The sequence below is a fragment of the Salvelinus alpinus genome, chromosome 21, assembly GCF_045679555.1.
Source record: "Salvelinus alpinus chromosome 21, SLU_Salpinus.1, whole genome shotgun sequence".
Lineage (NCBI taxonomy): Eukaryota > Metazoa > Chordata > Actinopteri > Salmoniformes > Salmonidae > Salvelinus > Salvelinus alpinus.
The window spans coordinates 10240521-10258846 of NC_092106.1; the positions used below are offsets into that span (position 1 = coordinate 10240521).

General features: G+C 43.8%; 3 protein-coding genes across 5 annotated transcripts; 2 read left to right on the forward strand and 1 right to left on the reverse strand.

The window, feature by feature from the left end:
- The first annotated feature begins 608 nt into the window (after positions 1 to 608).
- LOC139547803 (TLC domain-containing protein 3A-like) lies at positions 609 to 4936 on the forward strand. Its single transcript, XM_071356893.1, has 5 exons — positions 609 to 794; positions 1438 to 1521; positions 3272 to 3488; positions 3949 to 4047; positions 4174 to 4936. Exons 1-5 carry the CDS (start codon positions 676 to 678, stop codon positions 4471 to 4473), a joined length of 819 nt encoding a protein of 272 aa, XP_071212994.1. The 5' UTR covers positions 609 to 675; the 3' UTR covers positions 4474 to 4936.
- Positions 4937 to 4938: 2 nt separating this feature from the next.
- Positions 4939 to 11168, reverse strand: LOC139547801 (gem-associated protein 4-like). Of its 2 annotated transcripts, none has more exons than XM_071356888.1 (3): positions 10990 to 11168; positions 10804 to 10894; positions 4939 to 8318 (listed from the first exon to the last, which is right to left on the reverse strand). In XM_071356888.1, exons 2-3 carry the CDS (start codon positions 10811 to 10813, stop codon positions 5065 to 5067), a joined length of 3264 nt encoding a protein of 1087 aa, XP_071212989.1. In that variant the 5' UTR covers positions 10814 to 10894; positions 10990 to 11168; the 3' UTR covers positions 4939 to 5064. The 2 variants fall into 2 exon arrangements, with proteins under 2 accessions (XP_071212989.1, XP_071212991.1); XM_071356890.1 differs by having other exon boundaries at positions 10804 to 10913; positions 10990 to 11072.
- A 186-nt stretch (positions 11169 to 11354) lies between these two features.
- Positions 11355 to 17907, forward strand: LOC139547802 (tapasin-related protein-like). Of its 2 annotated transcripts, XM_071356892.1 has the most exons (8): positions 11355 to 11508; positions 11694 to 11879; positions 11991 to 12269; positions 13313 to 13642; positions 13924 to 14259; positions 16542 to 16640; positions 16794 to 16810; positions 17495 to 17907. In XM_071356892.1, the coding sequence occupies exons 1-8, from the start codon at positions 11463 to 11465 to the stop codon at positions 17507 to 17509; spliced, it is 1308 nt and encodes a 435-aa protein (XP_071212993.1). In that variant the 5' UTR covers positions 11355 to 11462; the 3' UTR covers positions 17510 to 17907. The 2 variants fall into 2 exon arrangements, with proteins under 2 accessions (XP_071212993.1, XP_071212992.1); XM_071356891.1 differs by lacking the exons at positions 16542 to 16640; positions 16794 to 16810.
- The last annotated feature ends 419 nt before the right edge of the window (positions 17908 to 18326 follow it).

The window sequence follows — 18326 nt, forward strand, 5'->3', positions numbered from 1 at the left end:
TGAGGGTCTTCGGGTTTTCACTCCTCCCTTGTACTTGATTTATGAATTAAGGTTGCTGATTAGTAAGGAACTCCCCTCACTTGGTTGTCTAGGTCTAAATTGAGAGGAAAGACTAAAACCCAGCAGATACTAGGCCCTCCATGGAACGAGTTTGACACCCCTGGTGTATTGCATTGGGGGCAATGAAATAAGCGGAGTACGAAGTGCTGCTGGATATTTAGACCACAGTCCCCCTAAAAAAATATATGGTTAGTAGAGACCCTAATAATAAGTACTTCCAACCCCTCTTTTATATCTGAACATTTTTTATTAAAAAAAATTTACATCCAATTATTGTATACCAGTCTAAACATATATATTTTTTAAATATTAGTCATTTTTTTCATGAATATTTATCATTGTTTTCATAAATTCCTTGTTGTATTTGCTTATTAGCACAATACAAATGGCCACTGATTAATTTTAATATTTTTTTTAATCTACATTGCAATGTTTAGAAATGAGGGCTTTTATTTTGAAGGTTTCCTCATTGAAAAACAGGAAAGTTTCTGCACATTATTTTAATAGTAGCTGAGCTTAAAACGCTCAGCTACTATTAATTTGCATCTGCACCGTGAATGTTTTCTTCCTGCTTCCTCGCACTTTGACCTTGAGGCGGGTTAATGCGAGTGTATCATGTTTATGTTAGCTTGGGGCACTGCATTTTTCCCGGGATTGTTCTTCATATCCAGGAAAGTGCTTAAATCAGCTTTCAAAAGTTGGAATGATGCAGATGTGTTTGTGGTCAGCTTAAGGTAGACTTTATTACATTAATATTTACATATGCATAACCTAGCTAGTTGTTGTCCTTGAATGACTTCGCTAGTAACTGACAACGGGTATTTCAGTGAGCAGATGTCTAGTTATATCAAAATAACTCCGGAGATCAATCTATCAGAACTGAACCACAACCTGAATTTACAGGAGACATTGAATTTGGCGATTCTACTTTAAACCCAGGAGCCATCCAACTTGCAATTCACCAGCTTTTCAATATTAATAATGTCAAAATACGTTCGGTACTTACCAAATAATGGAGTTTCACTGAGCAATTACAGCCGCCACGGCCGATGGACTTCCAGAATAGGTCTAAATAAAAATACATGTAACTGAAAAAATGCCTTATCTGAAAATAATCCATTGTTTTTGACGAAGTGTGGATGGGCCAAATACCTCTTCTGTACCTCCTGCAATATTTGTAATATCATTTTAAATACACAAAATATAGCCTATCTAGAAATATACAATCACTAAAACGTAGTCTATATTGTCTACTTAACCCTTTAACTGGCATGACAATAAATACAAATTCGTTTATTTTAAATTAATATCAGAACAAATGAAAATCCAATTGTGTGCACTTTCATAGCCTCATCATATATCCCATCTCTTTGCAAGGTTGGTGTCCTCCATCCATGCCACTTTGGCTACTATTGTTGGGTTCATAATTGCTACTGCCTCCAGTGATGTGATGTCTGACAGGTAAGAATTCATATTTTGATTATTGCCATCAAACCAGCAATCGTCACTTGTAGTGATTGAGTCATCTCCTCCCCTCTCCTCTGAGTGAGACTTGTACTAGTGATACTTTTGTTGGCCGGCTGAATGCACTACCTCCGGTGCCATAAAAATAAAGAAAGAAAAACAAGCTTTTGAGGCAGAGGCAGTAGTACACTCAGACACAAGACTGACCTGTATAGGTGCCCATCACTAGAGTGATCTCTAGAGATCAAAACTTCCCCCCTGCTCCAGGCTGCAGAACATCTTAACACTGGTCAATTCACACAACCATTCCCAATGATCATATTCTCATTATCAGCAGGGGTTTGCTGTGTTTATTTCCTTAGTGACTGAAACTGTATCTCAAATATTCATAGTACTCTATACATGATCATCTCATACCAAACACTCTATTCACATCACACGGCACAGGTTATAGATTAGAATAGGTAGGCTTCTAAGTGCAGTAGTATTAGTATTATATAGCCTTATAAGCCTACAAATATCTGACTAGTCAGCTGGCATTGATGATCAGTTTATGATATAGTTTGTCATCGCTCAAGAATTATACTTTATAATTAGGGCCCTGCGTTTTGGTTAATCATGTCACATGACCTAGATTTTCCTGCCTTTTCCTGAAATTAGAATTACACCAAAAATGAAAGCAATTGTCTGAGGATGGTTCTGGACCATCTGACATAAAAGGGGTCTGTTTGTTGAAAAAGCTTTAAAGGTCATGAACAGTCAATCATGTTTTCATGAAATGTGATGATACTTGGATGAAAACAGATCAAAGTATGAAACATTACTGTTGCTTCTACAATGATAAAGTTTGATCATAAAGTTACTGGTCGATCCCCTACCCTGTGTCATAAGTACCGTCTTGTAACCAACATCAAAGAAGGCTTGTTTGCAGAGGGGTGTGGTTTATATAGCGAGATGGCTACACGACTGGTGCCAAAATTTGACTGTAGGGTCTCAGTAAATAGAATTAAAAGTTGACCGTATTAATCTATGGCAAAGATACTTATGTTTCCCCTTTCATCTGTGTCTGGGGTTAGATATTTATTGGCTAGCTAGGTCTTCAGCCAGCATGGAACAAAGGGGGGGTGGGGGGGTTGTTCAAAACTCCAACGCCGTTGTCAAGTCAACACCTGTCAGTGCTGCTGTGAACCGCCTCACAAGAGAGTTGCCAAATGGAAGATGTATAAAAAATGTATAACGTCATTGACTCAATTTCAGTGTTTGAGTTGCTTTGTGTATCACCAAATTTGCTTGATGATTTTACTGCAACACTTCATCCAAGTTGCTTGACATGGGTGTTTCAAAGAGCTGTCACTCAAGGCGAGCTCATGAATATATGCTCCCCGCCCACTCAGCCTGTCTTTCTCAAATTTTGAGTATTTCTATCCAAAGCAAATATTTAATGGCTGATTATTTTAGTCACTCAAACGTTATTTTACATGGGAATCAGAATGACTGACTGTTCGGGACCTTTTTTAAATAAATGTTCAAATCCAGGTCATGTGACATGATTAACTAAAACACAGGGACCTAATTTATATTACTTTTCTCAAAGCTCCAAAGTTGCATTTGGTGGAGGAAGAGGATTCTGAGATTTTTATAAGGATGAAGTCACATTTCTATTTGTTTCACACAACAACAAAAATCGAGTTTAAGTGCTTACTTTCGTCATGATCCTAATGTACCGGTATGTCACCATCTTCTTTAGGCACAGACTGACCAATGAATTTGTGTGGTTTGGCGCTCCTTACATGGCGTTTGATATTTACGCCATGTATCTGAGTAACTACCACAGTCAAAAGGTCAAAGGGCACGAGGCGTACAGAAAGCACTCCCTCCTTACCATCAAGCTGTTCCTCCTCCGGCATCCCCTGCTGATAGTCCATCACATGGTCCTCCTCATGGTCTTCATGCCCACCATTCTGGTGAGGAAGGAACACAAACATTACTGGACCGTAACGTTAGGTCTGATGTGTTACAACGGCAGTTGAAATTTGTCATTAGAAACTGGTTGGTTCGAGCCCTGAATGCTGATTGGCTGACAGCCGTGGTATATCAGACCGTATACCACGGGTATGACATTTATTTATACTGCTCTAATTACATTGTTAACCAACTTATAATAAGGCACCTCGGGGGTTGTGATATATGGCCAATATACAACGGCTTAGGCCTGTATCCAGGCACTCTGCGTTGCATCGTGCTTCTGAACAGCCCATAGCCGTGGTATATTGGCCATATACCACACCACCTCAGGCCTTATTGCTTAACTATAGTCCAGTTTCTGTTATTGAGAATCTGCCGTGTTATCCTCAAAAGCTGGCTGTGATCATTTCTCAGTAAGTTAGTGTTTAATATTCATATAGTGCTGTTTTTTTTCCTCAGTTCCTCAGGACTGGTCTTGGTGGAGACTTCTTCATTGGCTGTTTCTTCATGGCAGAATTCAGCACTCCTTTTGTCTCGTTAGGAAAGGTTCTGATCCAGGTAAAGCCACACCCAGATTTATAAGCCCCTTTGTTTTTGTTGTGCTTTAGGAAGTCTGAGCATAGTATTAAGTGTACTATAACTCGCTGTACAATCAGTAAACGTTCCCTATATTTTCCTCTCTAGTTGGGACTAGAGGACTCATGGCTTCACAGAGTCAACGGTGTGATGGTTCTGCTGAGTTTCTTCACCTGCCGTATCCTGCTCTTCCCCTACATGTACTGGGTGTATGGTCAGCAGTACACCATTCCCTTCCACAAAGTGCCTTGCCATCTACCGCTACACTGCAACTTAGCCAACCTATCCATACTGGCACCTCAGATGTACTGGTTTGTGCTTCTGTGTCACAAGGCCTATCGCCTCTACCTGCATCAGACTAGGTCAAATGGTCAACTTGCTCGCAAAGATGGCTCAAAAACAGATTAGAGTTGCCATCTAATTCTATGGTTAGCAACATGTAATGTCAATTATGCTTATTTTGCTGCTGGTCTTCCATGCCATGAGTTAGCAGTTATTTCATTCCTTCCCTCTGAAGGAACAGTCTGTGTGGAATTTAGGACCTGCAACTGCCTATCAATACAAAATTACCAGTATTTATCAAAATTCTCAGGGGTCCGTGTGTTATACTGTCTGTACTACTAGACGCAGCTCGCAGGAAATATTTAGTGATTTATAAGGATAACTTTTCATCCCCAAATTATTGTTCAAAGTTAACTTGAATATTTGTTAAAGATTGCACAGGAAAATATAGATTTGACATAGAAAAATTAAGTAGAGGTGAAGCACTGAAAGACCAAGCTTTTGTCAAGTTGTAACCTGGTCTTGTGTCCTAGTGTTGATGATCAGTTTTTCAATAGGTGAGTTTTGATTAATAAACCATTGAAAGACATGCAATTTGTCTGTTTTGATTTTATTCAAAATAAAATAATTGTATTTTCAACACAAGGTCAGAACACATTTTTTATTTGAGGCTGTGAACAATAAACCCTCATTCAAGTGCTGTCTGAAAAAAGTACATCAACCTGAAGACGACAGCTGAGCAATTTTCTGATGCAACACGGTCTTCATCTCGGCGCTTTCCAGGTTGTCTGTGATGGTGGTGAAGAAGTGGCGAGTGTTCTCGGTCTCCAGGTGGGAGCTGCTGCTGGGGTGTGCGGCCAGCACTGCCTCGTAGTGGGTCAGGATCTCCAGGGCACACAGGAACAGAGACTCGCACTGCCCGCCGGGCATCATCACATGAACGTGCTGAACATGGCAGAAGAGCTGGCTCAGTACAAACAGCACCTCCTGGCTGGCGGTGGTGGTAGCTGCCCTCTCTACCTTTGAGTCTTTGGGTGAGGTGTTGGAGGAAGACGGCGACAGCTTTCCCCTCAGGGAGTCTATGACCTCTCTCATGGCACTGGCGTACAGCAGCCCCACGTGGGCCCAGCCCTGGCCGGGCAGCCAGTCTTTGCAGCTGGAGCCGCAGAGCAGCTGGAGGACACGCAGCAGTAGCACGGACAGACGCAGCTCGCAGGAGAACGGCCGCAGGTCCAGCAGGGGGAGAAAGTCCACATACTCCAGAGAGTAAGGCACGTGGAGCCGGCCTGAGCGGAGCAGCTCTCGCATGGCTCTCAGCAGCCTGCCCCACTCGGTGATGGTGCACCAGGGTAGTGTCTGTGTCACGGCCACCAGCAGGCCTTTGCTGAACATGTTGACGTCGTCGGGCCGGTGCTGGTCCAGAGCCAGAGAGGTCAGCATGGTGTCCTGAACCTCGTCAGAGAGAGCGCAGCACTCCATCCACGCCAGCAGCCCTGTGCCCTGCCCATACCGGGCCAACTTTAGGCCAGACCACTCCTGCTCCGGCAGCTCGCACACAGCCAACAGTGAGGACGGCACCTCGTTTTTGAAGTGATCTCCCCACACTACCTTCAGATGGAAGCGAACAGTCCAGTCCAGGGCCTCCACTTTATTGTAGAGCCAGAAGAGGGCTCTGGACCAGGTGTTGGGGGCTGAGGCCACCTCCCGTCCCACCACCTTGCCCAGTGCAGTCAGCACAGTGACGAGCATCTCCTTGGACTCCGTGGATAAGTGGTGGGGTGCGCCCTCTACAGGAAGCTCCCAGCACCTGCAGCCCTCGTTCAGAATCTGGCAGAGGACGTAGAGGAGGGGGAACGGGGAGCAGTTCATGACCCAGTGTGGAGATAGATCCTGGGATTCCAGAGAAAAGGCAGAGTGGAGCAAACGCAGGCACAGCTCCAGGCTGCAGGTGCTATAGCCAGAGGAGGGGGAGAGGTGAGGCAGGACGAAGGCACACACAACCTCTTCAGGGTGCAGGAAACTCTGGCCTCTCTCTGAGCTCTCCGAGATGCTCGGCTGCATAAGTGCAACAAGGAAGTGCAGGAACTGGTCCTCCTCCTTAGCCGAGGACAGTTTAGTCATGGCAGTATCTTGAAGACAGCTGCACAGTAAGCTCCCCGCAGAGCTGCCCGTCCCCTCTGTGCAACCGGGGGCACCGCCCCTCAGCCCTGAGAGCTGCTGGAGTATGTTGGAGAGGAGGCTGTGGGCCCCATGGTTCACCACCGCCAGATGGCAGCACCGACGCAGGGTGGCCTCTGGGTTCTGAAAGGCCACGCGGGCTATGGCGGCCACGGCCAAGCTGAGGTTGTTCTGCGCTGCTCCCCCCTGGATGATGCAGTTGAACGTCATGTTGAGCTCCTCACTAAAGCCCTCCATCACAGCCAGGGGCAGAGAGCCCTGGAGACCCCTCTTGGAGCAGGTTAACATTTCCGCTAACGTTGTGTTTTTCTCAGCTAAGGGGAGCTCTGCGAAAATGTTCACAATAATGTCCTTCAGCTTTCTGCAGTGCTCTACTTCACTATCCATTTGGCACTTTGCAATGAGAGTGGAGACTAATTTCATGACAATGTCCTTTCGCTGGAATGTGTTTTTGTTTCTCTCCAGACAGCTGATCCACTCCTCCATGCTCAGGGACCAGCTCAGTTCAGTGGCAAATAGCAGAGTGAAATCTTGGAAGCCCTCCAAGCGGTGGTTAATGATGGCTACGGCAATGTGGGCCATTTCCTCAGCGTTGCTCTCTGTGTCGGGGAAGGACAGTGAGACTAACAAGCCTCTCAAAGTGCTGTGCACATTGTTCAGTGTCTGGCGCTCACCCTCATCCATGGTCTCAGACATGGACCGTTCCTCTAGGGACTCGAGCACTCTGGACAGACTGTTTTTCAAACGGTGTGCCAAGTCACTGGGGTCACCGCTGTCTGTCACCTCCAGCAGCCCTCTCTTCTCCCAGGCCTGAGTGAGCTGTGAGACAGTCTGCAGGGCTTGCATTAGTGTCATTCCACAGGGTTTAAACTGAGAGGGTGTGTGGGCTGCCTTCAGGTCACTGTGGGCCTCGCTTATCACCTGGACCAGGTCAAACTTCTCTATCCCGACACACCTCTTTCTGACAGTCACTGCACTGGTCAGGCTCTGAAGTTGCACCTCAGCTGGGAGGATGATAGCTTGGTCTATCAGATGTGAGGTGTACAGGGAGTCGAGGCAGTTGGATAGGGCACGGTAGCAAAGGTCAGAGGTGCTCAGATGCTCTTTCATCTCCTCCAGAGCATGAAAAAGAATGGACAGCACATCAGTGGTGGACGGTGGTGATGTTGGGGTGTCTGGGTCTGACTTGAACCTCTTGGCAGCCTGAGGTGAAAGGCCGGTGGTGTTGGTGAGGCTGGTCCACCGGTTAGTAAAGACCTTATCTAGGTCGTCCTCCTCTTGCCTTCCCCCCCTGCCCTTCCACAGCTCCCACCACACCTCCAGCAGGACGCGGACATCCTCCTCAGTGCTGTTTCGGGTAACGTGTTGAACTAGCTCCTCTAGCTCTGCACTCAGGTTTGCCGACGGGAGGCAAAGCAGCAGCTGGGCGTAGATCTGAGAGAAGCCTGTCAACTTGACCAGCTCAAACAGCACTATGCGGTTAATGTCAGGTAGGCTGTTCTGCAGAGAGAAGAATGGATTCTCCCTCCAGCCGATTTCCATGTCTTCTTCGCGCTCCCTCCCCAGTAATTTGCTCCATAAGACGCAGATGATTTTCTTCTTCCAGCGGACACTGCTCAGACAGCTACCTCGCTCCTGCCCACAGATTTCTCTGACAGCCTGTAGAATTGGGTGGCCAACCTTACTCCAGTCCTCCTTCTGCAGGGCACTGAGTGACGCTGGCTGGCACAATCTGTTGGCCAACAGAAAGCCTCCCTGGAGAACGGCAGTCTTCTCACAGCTCAGCCAGGAATCTGAAAGCACAAGCAGAACAGTGAGAACGAATGAACACATGAGTAGACTAGAGAGTAGTTAGTTCAGTACAGAAACCAGGTTGCCAGGGCCAAGTGTAAATCCATTTGAATATAATCACTTTGACAGCATCCCTTTTGTTTAAAAAAAAGAATTAAATTACTTTGCATACATGTAACCTAATGCCGAAACATTCCAAATATAAAGGAGCTCAAAGTTTACCCATTTTCCATACCCCACTATACCATGTGACATCCATGTCTTCATCACCGTAAAATATAAATGATATCAAACTCAACCGTTTAAAAGCTTACAAATAGGGTTGCAGGCTTCAGTTGAGACAACGTGTTCTTGGATACAGGGTGGGTGTCATTTCAATCATAGAAATAGAATGGACCTATTCTTCAACTTAACACCACAAAGATGTACGCTGATCTGCCCATTCAAATGTCTACTGAAAGGTGCCACACCTATAATTTCTCCCCCATGTGGAAGCTAGGTGAATTGCAACGGCACTAGGCTGCATTGAAAACAAAATCTCCCCCTCCTCAGCATCCCATTTCCCCGTAACATGGAAGAGACTTGCGCTTGAGCCTTTTACTTTAGGTTTTGGTCCACCAGCTTCAAACAGACGTAGAAACAATATTTTTCTATTTGAGATTTCACAGCAATTTAGATGGTACAATGATTCCCTACACTATTCAGTGCTTGTTTTTTGTAATTGAGCGACATTGTAGAATTTTAGCAACCAAGAAATGACACAGCGATTTCTACATTGGCCACTTGACTCGATTTCCACTAGATAACACAGCCACAAAGTCAAAACAGCTTTCCCATTTTGACACTCTCAGGCGGAAGAAATCAATAGGCGAATATCACAGCCAGTCACAACACTGGAAGGTAAGTAATACTGTGAAACACACCATCATTCCACTATTACTGCAGATATTATAGACATTTTCTGAAATTACAAAGCAATTAAAAAAAAAAATTGTGGCACCTTTAAAATGGTCACGTCTATTCTATTATCTATGAGGATTAACAGTAATTTAAAACTCGATATTCCCATTTAAGTCAACATTCCAACCATCTTTGTGGTACAATTTGAAAGTTGAAATTTTTACTTATTAGTACATTTATCAGCCAAAACATGACACCCACCCTGTATTCAAGAGCATGTTGTGTCTCAACCTATGGCAGTCAAAAGAACCTCAGATGATGTCAAATAGGGTCCAAGGTACAACATACAGTACCAGTCAAAAGTTGACACACCTACTCATTCAAGGGTTTCTTTATTTTGACTATTTTCTACATTGTAGAATAATAGTGAAGACATCAAAACTATGAAATAACACCTGGAATCATGTAGTAACCAAAAAAGTGTTAAACAAATCAAAATAGTTTATATTTGAGGTTCTTCAGAGTAGCCGCCCTTTGCCTTGATGACAGCTCTGCACACACTTGGCACTCTCAACCAGCTTCATGAGGCAGTCACCTAGAATGCATTTCAATTAACAGGTGTGCTTTGTTAAGTTCATTTGTGGAATTTCTTTCCTTCTAAATGCATTTGAGCCAATCAGTTGTGTTGTGACAAGGTAGGGGGGTATACAGAAGATAGCCCTATTTGGTAAAAGACCAAGTCCATAATATGGCAAGAACAGCTCAAATAAGCAAAGAGAAATGACAGTACATCATTACTTTAAGACATGAAAGTCGGTCAATCCAGAACATTTCTTTAAGTGCAGTCACACCCGGGCTTGAACCTGATCTAACATCTCTGGAGAGACCTGAAAATAGCTGTGCAGCGATGCTCCCCATCCAACCTGACAGAGCTAGAGAGGATCTGCAGAGAAGACTGGGAGAAACTCCCCATATACTGGTGTGCCAAGCTTGTAGCGTCATACCCAAGAAGACGCAAGGCTGTAATCGCTGCCAAAGGTGCTTTAACAAAGTACTGAGTAAAGTGTCTGAATACTTACGTGAAAGTGATATTTCAGTTTCTTACTTGTAATACATTTGCAAACATTTCAATAAGGCTATTTTTGCTTTGTCATTATGGGGTATTGTGTGTAGATAAGGGGTTTAAAAATAAATCAATTTTATAATAAGGCTGTAACATAACAATTTTTTAAAAAGTCAACGGTCTTAATACTTTCCAAATACACTGTATGTCTCATGGTATAGTTGGGTATGCAAAATCGGTGAACTTTGAGCACATGTATCTATAATGTTTAGCCATTCGGGTCCAAAAAGTCACTACAAATGGGCAAATATGTATGAAAGGTTTAGTTCAAATCAAAAGGTGTCCTGTCAAAAAGTGATTGAAATGGTTTTACCCGAACACATCGCTACACATTTCACTACAGGTACTACTGACAGTAAATAATGTGTATTCAGCGTCAGCTCGCTAGTTATGCAAATTCATACAGTTAACATGTTTAGAGCTATAAACAAAGCACATGCATTCAACTTAAATCTCATAGCTACCTTGACTCATCGTTGTGTTTGGGTGAGGCGCAGTTCAGTCTTCAATGTGCATCCTTTCATCCACGCTGGACCCAACAGCACGCCAAGCTAACTACAACGAAGAGCACGTGCTCATTTTTGTTCAATTAATTATTATACTGATTCATAATAAAAGGAGACAAGTTAATAATTTAAATATATACTTACTTTCCAATGCGATATGACAAGAAACCAATAAGAATAAACGTGTTGAACTTTTTTTTCTTCGATCATTCAAAACAACTCGTCGTACGTCCGCATCAACGTCACGTGGGCGGGATTTTTCTTTTATTGAAGAGCGACGAAATGTATTTTCAAGACTTTACAGCGCCACTCATGGCATGGATGTATGGGGGGGTTTAGTTGAAGTTTTTAACATTTTATTCCTCATTCACATATTATCTGATGATATTAGTTTACTATTACAAGCCATTATTAAAAATCTAACGTTAACTTGTCTTACTGCACGGAGTGAGGCTGAAATCAGCTTTTTAGAATGTTTTAACGTATAATATTATGACTTACGAGCACGAGCAGATTCCATTTTTTTCACTTGCGTCAAATTGCCGAAATGAAAGTGAAAGTTCTTGGAGTCGAATGGCACAGGGAAAGACATCTCTTGAAGACAGTTTTGTCACATTATGCGTTTAAACGTCAATATTGTTATCTGTTTATTTCTCTGTGCAGGTAGGCTACCGTATGAACAATTCTTGCGAGTATTTCTCTTTCCCCAGACGGTTTCACGCATGCTGTGCTCATTCAGAGTTCTTATGAATGGACTATTTGTTAGCCGATAATTATGATTGATCTTTAAAGGTGAAGTTAAATGTTAAACTCATTGTGATTATTCTACTTATTCATCTATTTGACAGAGGTGTCAGGAATCCAGTCTTTAGAACAGGTGCCTTGGCTGCCCTGTATGCTGGTGGATGAACGTGTAAAGTTCAATGATGAGGGACATGCTGAAACCGAGTACCAACACAGAGACGCTGGGCTGCAGTTTGGACATCCAGGGGACAGTGCATTGAACCCTAATGGCATTACCTTCCTTGTTACAGGTGAATGAGAGAAAGAGCTAAACAAATGTCAGATTTGGTTATGTTTTCTACACTGATGGTTCATGTTTGGTGTTTCAACACTGAGAGGTGCTCTTCAAACCGTGTGTTCAGGCTCTAAGGTGGACATGAGGAAGTACATTGAAGGAGCAGTAGTGGAGCACCAGCTGCAGTGTGAGATCCGCAGGTACAGCACAGAGGGTATCCAGGTGCGTTGGCCAGGTTTAGGAGCCCAGGATCACGACATCTGGTTCACCTGCACCTTACGGCACACCGACGGCCTCTTCGTCATCACCAGCTTCCTCAGACATACCCCTGCCACGCCCACACCTGGCCAGGCAGACTACCGCAACTGGGCCGCCATCGGAGACAGAGAGACGCTAACCACCTCAAGTAATTCAAAATTTTAATTCCGTCTATTTGTTATCAAGCTCATTCCACGGAGGGTCGAGTGTCTGCGGGTTTTCTCGAAACACTTTTTAAAAACTTTTATTTAACTGGTCAGTTAAGAATAAATTCTTATTTACAATGACGGCCAAACCCTAACCCGGACGACGCTGGGCCAATTGTGCGCCTCCCTATGGGACTCCCAATCACGGCCGGTTGTGATAAAGCCTGGAATCGAACCAGGGTCTGTAGTGACGCCTCTAGCACTGAGATGTGCTCGACCGCTGCGCCACTTGGGAGCCCAAAACTTGATTGATGAATTAAGGCCACTCATTATCAAGGAACTCCCCTCACCTAGTTGTCTAGGCCTTAATTTAAAGGATGAACCAAAAACCTGCAGCCACTCGGCCTTCTGTGGAATGAGTTTGACACCCCTGCAGTAGATGTAGACTGTACTCTGGTCCAGTGCTTCCCATTCCTGGTCATGGGGGCCCCAAGGTGTGCACATTTGAGTTTTGAGCCTAGCCCTAACACCTGATTCTAATCAAATGCTTGATAAATTGATTAGTTGAATCAACTGTGTTAGTGCTAAGGCAAAACAAAAATGTACACCCCTTGGTGTCCCCTGAACCAGGATTGGGAAGCACTGCTCTAGTCTGTAGCGTATGTCAGTGGAGGCTGCTTAGGGGAGGACGGCACATAATAATGGCTGGAACGGAGCTAATGGAATGGCATCAATCACATGAAACCATGTTTTTGATACCATTTCACCTATTCCGCTCCACCAACCTCCTGGGGTCAGTGTTTCCTTTTATACCCTTGTTAATTTACTTTAGGCAGTTGTTATCTTGAGTTATGATCTATTGTAAAGTACTTCTCTCTCCTGAAAGTCTGAGTCACATTCTGTGCAGTATGTCTGTGTCACACACAACAGAATAAGTCCCTAGCTATAACCTCCCTTTTTCCCCAAAAATTCCTCCCTCTCCCTCCTCTGCACCCCATGCCCCCCTTCGTGCCCTGCCTTGGCTGTGACCTGTGTCTGTGTGTAGCTGTGATGCTAGTCTTCACCCGCACTCCCTCTGTGTGGGTGGGCCTAATGACGCAATCGAGCCTGCACTGTCAGTTTGACGTGGACCACAAGGCAGCCGACCTGACAGTGGAATGGCGTTTGCAGCGACGCGGCGAACGCACCACGCTCTTCAGCCACTCCAGCCGCTCGGGCCAGAGGAAGGGGGGCGGGGTGGAGCTTAAGGGCATCGGTAGGGGCGACGCATCCCTGACACTCCCCCTCACCAAGCAGAGCAGCGAGGGGACGTATGTCTGCCTTGTCTCGGTGCCTCCGCTGTTTGGCAGCCATGAAATCGCTCTGCACATCATGGGTAAGGTGGAGGGGTTAGGGGTCACGGGACATGAGGCAGATACATTTAATTGTTGAAACTTTGCTCACTCGTTTGCGCTATCATTGAAAATTGAAATGATAAACAAATTACTTTTATTATCACTACCTGATATGGTATACACATGTATGAATATGTACATATCTATGACATGATGACCATAACAACCAATTAAAGATGTCATAGACTGCCATTTTGATCACCCGGTATATACCGCCAACATCCTAATTGTAATGCCAGTCATTTCTGACATCGTCCCTCAGAGCGTCCTCGCGTGTCCTTGAACGTGGACTCTGTCATCTCCTTGGTGGACACGGAGAAGCAGAAGGTGGTGTGTGAGGCAGGGGGTTACTACCCCCTGGATGTGGAGATGGAGTGGTTCAGGGAGCCCAGTGGTGGAGGTGGAGGCCTCCTACCAGAGAAGCTGGACACTGTCCTGTACTCCAGCCACCGCCACCACCAGAACGGGACCTACTCTCTGTCGGCCTTCTTCCTGCTCCACGCTTCCCTGCATGACTCGGGCTCCAAGTACTTCTGCAGGGTGTCTCACAGCTCCCACCGCATGCCCATCCGCAAGAGCTTCACCCTCATCGTCACAGGTTAGGTGGTTTAGGAACTTCTCATGAAGTCTTCAAGTAAAGGTAGTTTTCTCAGGCACAGTTGAGTACCTTACAACCCAATCTGATTACGTACAGTGATACAGTATGTGTTCATACTCATTTCTGCAGATTTACAGAAGCATATTTTAAATATACAGTTGAAGTCTGAAGTTTACATACACTTAGGTTGGAGTCATTAAAACTCATTTTTCAACCACTCCACAAATGTATTGTTAACAAACTATAGTTAACAAACTATAGACATCTACTTTGTGCATGACACAAGTCATTTTTCCAACAATTGTTTACAGACAGATTATTTCACTTATAATTCACTGTATCACAATTCCAGTGGGTCAGAATTTTAGATACACTAAGTTTTGACTGTGCCTTTAAACAGCTTGGAAAATTCCAGAAAATGATGTCATGGCTTTAGACGCTTCTGATTGGCTAATTGACATAATTTTAGTCAATTGGAGGTGTACCTGTGGATATATTTAAAGGCCTACCTTCAAACTCAGTGCTTTGCTTTGAAATCAGCCTCTGCAAGTCTGGTTCATCCTTGGGAGCAATTTCCAAATGCCTGAAGGTACCACGTTCACCTGTACAAACAATAGTACGCAAGTATAAACACCATGGGACCATGCAGCCTTCATACCGCTCAGGAAGGAGACGCGTTGTCTCCTAGAGATGAACGTACTTTGGTGCGAAAAGTGCAAATCAATCCCAGAACAACAGCAAAGGACCTTGTGAAGATGCTGGAGGAAACATTTACAAAGGTATCTATATCCTCAGTAAAACGAGTCCTATATTGATATAACCAGAAAGGCCAGCAAGGAAGAAGCCACTGCTCCAAAACCGCCATAAAAAAGTCAGACTACGGTTTGCTACCGTACATGGGGACAAATACCGTACTTTTTGGAGAAATGTCCTCTGGTCTGATGAAACAAAAATGGCCATGAAGACCATCGTTATGTTTGGAGGAAAAGGGGGGAGGGTTGCAAGCCGAAGAACACCATCCCAACCGTGAAGAACGGGGGTGGCAGCATTATGTTGTGGGAGTGCTTTGCTGCAGGAGGGACTGGTGCACTTCACAAACTAAATGTCATCATGAGGCAGGAAAATGATGTGGATATATTGAAGCAACATCTCAAGACATCAGTCAGGAAGTTAAGGCTTGGTCGCAAATGGTTCTTTCAAATGGACAATGACCCCAAGCATAATTTCAAAGTTGTGGCAAAATGGCTTAAGGACAACAAAGTCAAGGTATTGGAGTGGCCAACACAAAGCCCTGACCTCAATCCTATATAAAATGTGTGGGCAGAACTGAAAAAGCGTGAGCGAGCAAGGAGGCCTACAAACCTGACTCAGTTACACCAGCTCTGTCAGGAGGAATGGGCCAAAATTCACCCAACTTATTGTGGGAACCTTGTGGAAAGCTACGCGAAACATTTGACCCAAGTTAAACAATTTAAAGGCAATGCTACCAAATACTGAGTGTATGTAAACTTCTGACCCACTGGGAATGTGATGAAAGAAATAAAAGCTGAAAGAAATCATTCTCTCTACTATTATTCTGACATTTCACATTCTTAACATAAAGTGGTGATCCTATCTGACCTAAGACAGGGAACTTTTACTGGGATTAAATGTCAGGAATTGTGAAAAACTGACTTTAAATGTTTTGGCTAAGGTGTATGTAAACTTCCGACTTCAACTGTACACAGTTGAGTCAAGTTGCCTGGATGTCCTTTTGGTGGTCGACCATTCTTGATACATACGGGAAACTGTTGAGCATGAAAAACCTAGCACCATTGCAGGAGTTCACACAAACCGCTGTTTCTGGCACCTACTAACATACCACGTTCAAAGGCACTTAAATATTTTGTCTTGCCCATTCACCCTCTGAATGGCACACATACATAATCCATGTCTCAATTGTCTCAAGGCTTAAAAATCCTCCTTTAACCTGTCTCACCCCCTTCATCTACACTGATTGAAGTGGATTTGACAAGTGACATCAATAAGGGACCATAGCTTTGACCTGGATTCACCTGGTCAGTCTGTCAAGCAGGCGTTCTGAAGGTTTTGTATACTCCGTGTTTATATAGTCTTCAGAGGATATTGATCCAAACACATACTATACTGTATGCAGCACCAATTCATGGCCACTTGATGGCAGCCCCAATACATACAGTATGTACTGTAGTATGCTTTGAGAGGAGAACATACCACAAGAAACTGCATTGACTGATACAACTTTGGTTGTTGTGTTTTATCAGAGGTTGACAGTTGGAACTTGCTGTGGTTGTTCTTTGGCTGTGGATTCATCCTGGTCATGGTGGCCACTTTGTGTGTGATGCTACCCCGCCTGAGCTCAGGTGAGCGTCTCTAGTTCTCCACCGACTCTGTCCTTTACCTTTTAGTCATTGCCAGGTTCAGTTTTGTTGATGAGTTCACCCAATTGAGATCTTGCTAGTTGTTGTTTGCTTGCTAGGACAACCTTTTGAACTTTTACTGTTTTTCTTTCACAGCAAGAAAAGCAAACAAGGTGGGTACATCTTCATCCATAACGCGGGTGTGCGCGTTTTCAAGTGTTATTAGTCGTATATACGGGATGCGCATGGTATACATCATCAAACGAAATACTTACTTGCAGATTTCGTCTCGACAATGCAACAACCATAAGAAATAATAAAATATAAGAATATGAACATAAAGTAAATGGCAGTAGAATACAATAAACATTTTAGCATAAGTATAATACAGGAAGGCAAAATATATAGTCCAATATTAACATGTGTATTGGGGGGGAGAGAAGTGTTTAAACTGAGCAGTATAGTAAGAGTTTGGTAGCAGCAGCTGTGATGTGTGTGTAGAATGAATGTAGGGTTGTCACGATACCAGCATTGCGATACTCCGAGGTATCGTGGCAAGGAAACAAAACATGAAGCAGACAAAATTTCCTGATGGAAAACAGTCCTAATGTTGGAAACAAGCAGCCTTATGTTGTCACCCAGAATCACATGTATCTTTAACAAGTTATAGCACACAATATTTTACATAAAGCAGTCTGCTTTGTGTTTTCCTTTTTGCCATGGAGAATCAGTTATTGTAGTATCGCAATACTGGTATCGTGACAACCCAACATGACTGTATACGTGTGGGTGAGAGAGAGAGAGTGAGAGAAAGACTTCCCTGCTCATTGTGTGTGTTCTGTGTCTCTCCTGTTCAGAGAAAGCCCTACTGAGAGAACATGCCAGAGTGGTTAGAGCTGATCTCCATGGATACAGACAGTCCATTCCTACCCTCCTTCTTCTCCATCTCAGTACTTCTCTATCAGGGGGTTTATTTCGGGAATATGGGTATAGTGTGTGTCCATCAAGTCATTTGATATAGGGTAATGTTTCTCCCGATTCTACCATTTTAAAAGTACAGTAAATATAGAGAGATTGATCATGTGTTTTTCATTATTTGGGAACGAGGGACTATCCCACAAGGTCATAGTACTGCTCTATGATGATACCACTCTAAGATTGTGTAAGGTAGCTTAATTTTGCTATGAAAAATACTTGACATGGAATAATGATTTTCTTTTATAAAAATGCACGATCATGTTTGAAATGAAAATGTGCACTAAGAAATGTATTTGTTTGAAGTTGTTGTTTTCATTTGTATTTAATAGTTGCTGTTGTTTTGACTGTTTTTGCTCAAGAGAGTTCTACTAAGTTAGCGGGTCAGAGAGAGTGTGTGATGTCATGTCCAATCAAGCTTTATTTATACAGCACATTTCCGTCATGGAATGCAACGCAATGTGCTTCACAGGAAGAAAAACAATGAAAATAAAAACTGAAATATTTACTACACAAGAGGATAAAAACAGAAAGAATAACAATGAAAACTGAAACACTATAAAGCACCCTAAGGAAAAGCAATGCTGAAAAGGTGTGTTTTAAGATCTCTTTTAAATATGTCCACAGTTTTGGCCCCCCTTGGATTCTCTGGCAGGCCATTCCAGAGGCTGGGGGCATAATAACTGAAGGCTGCCTCTCCATGCGTCTTGGTCC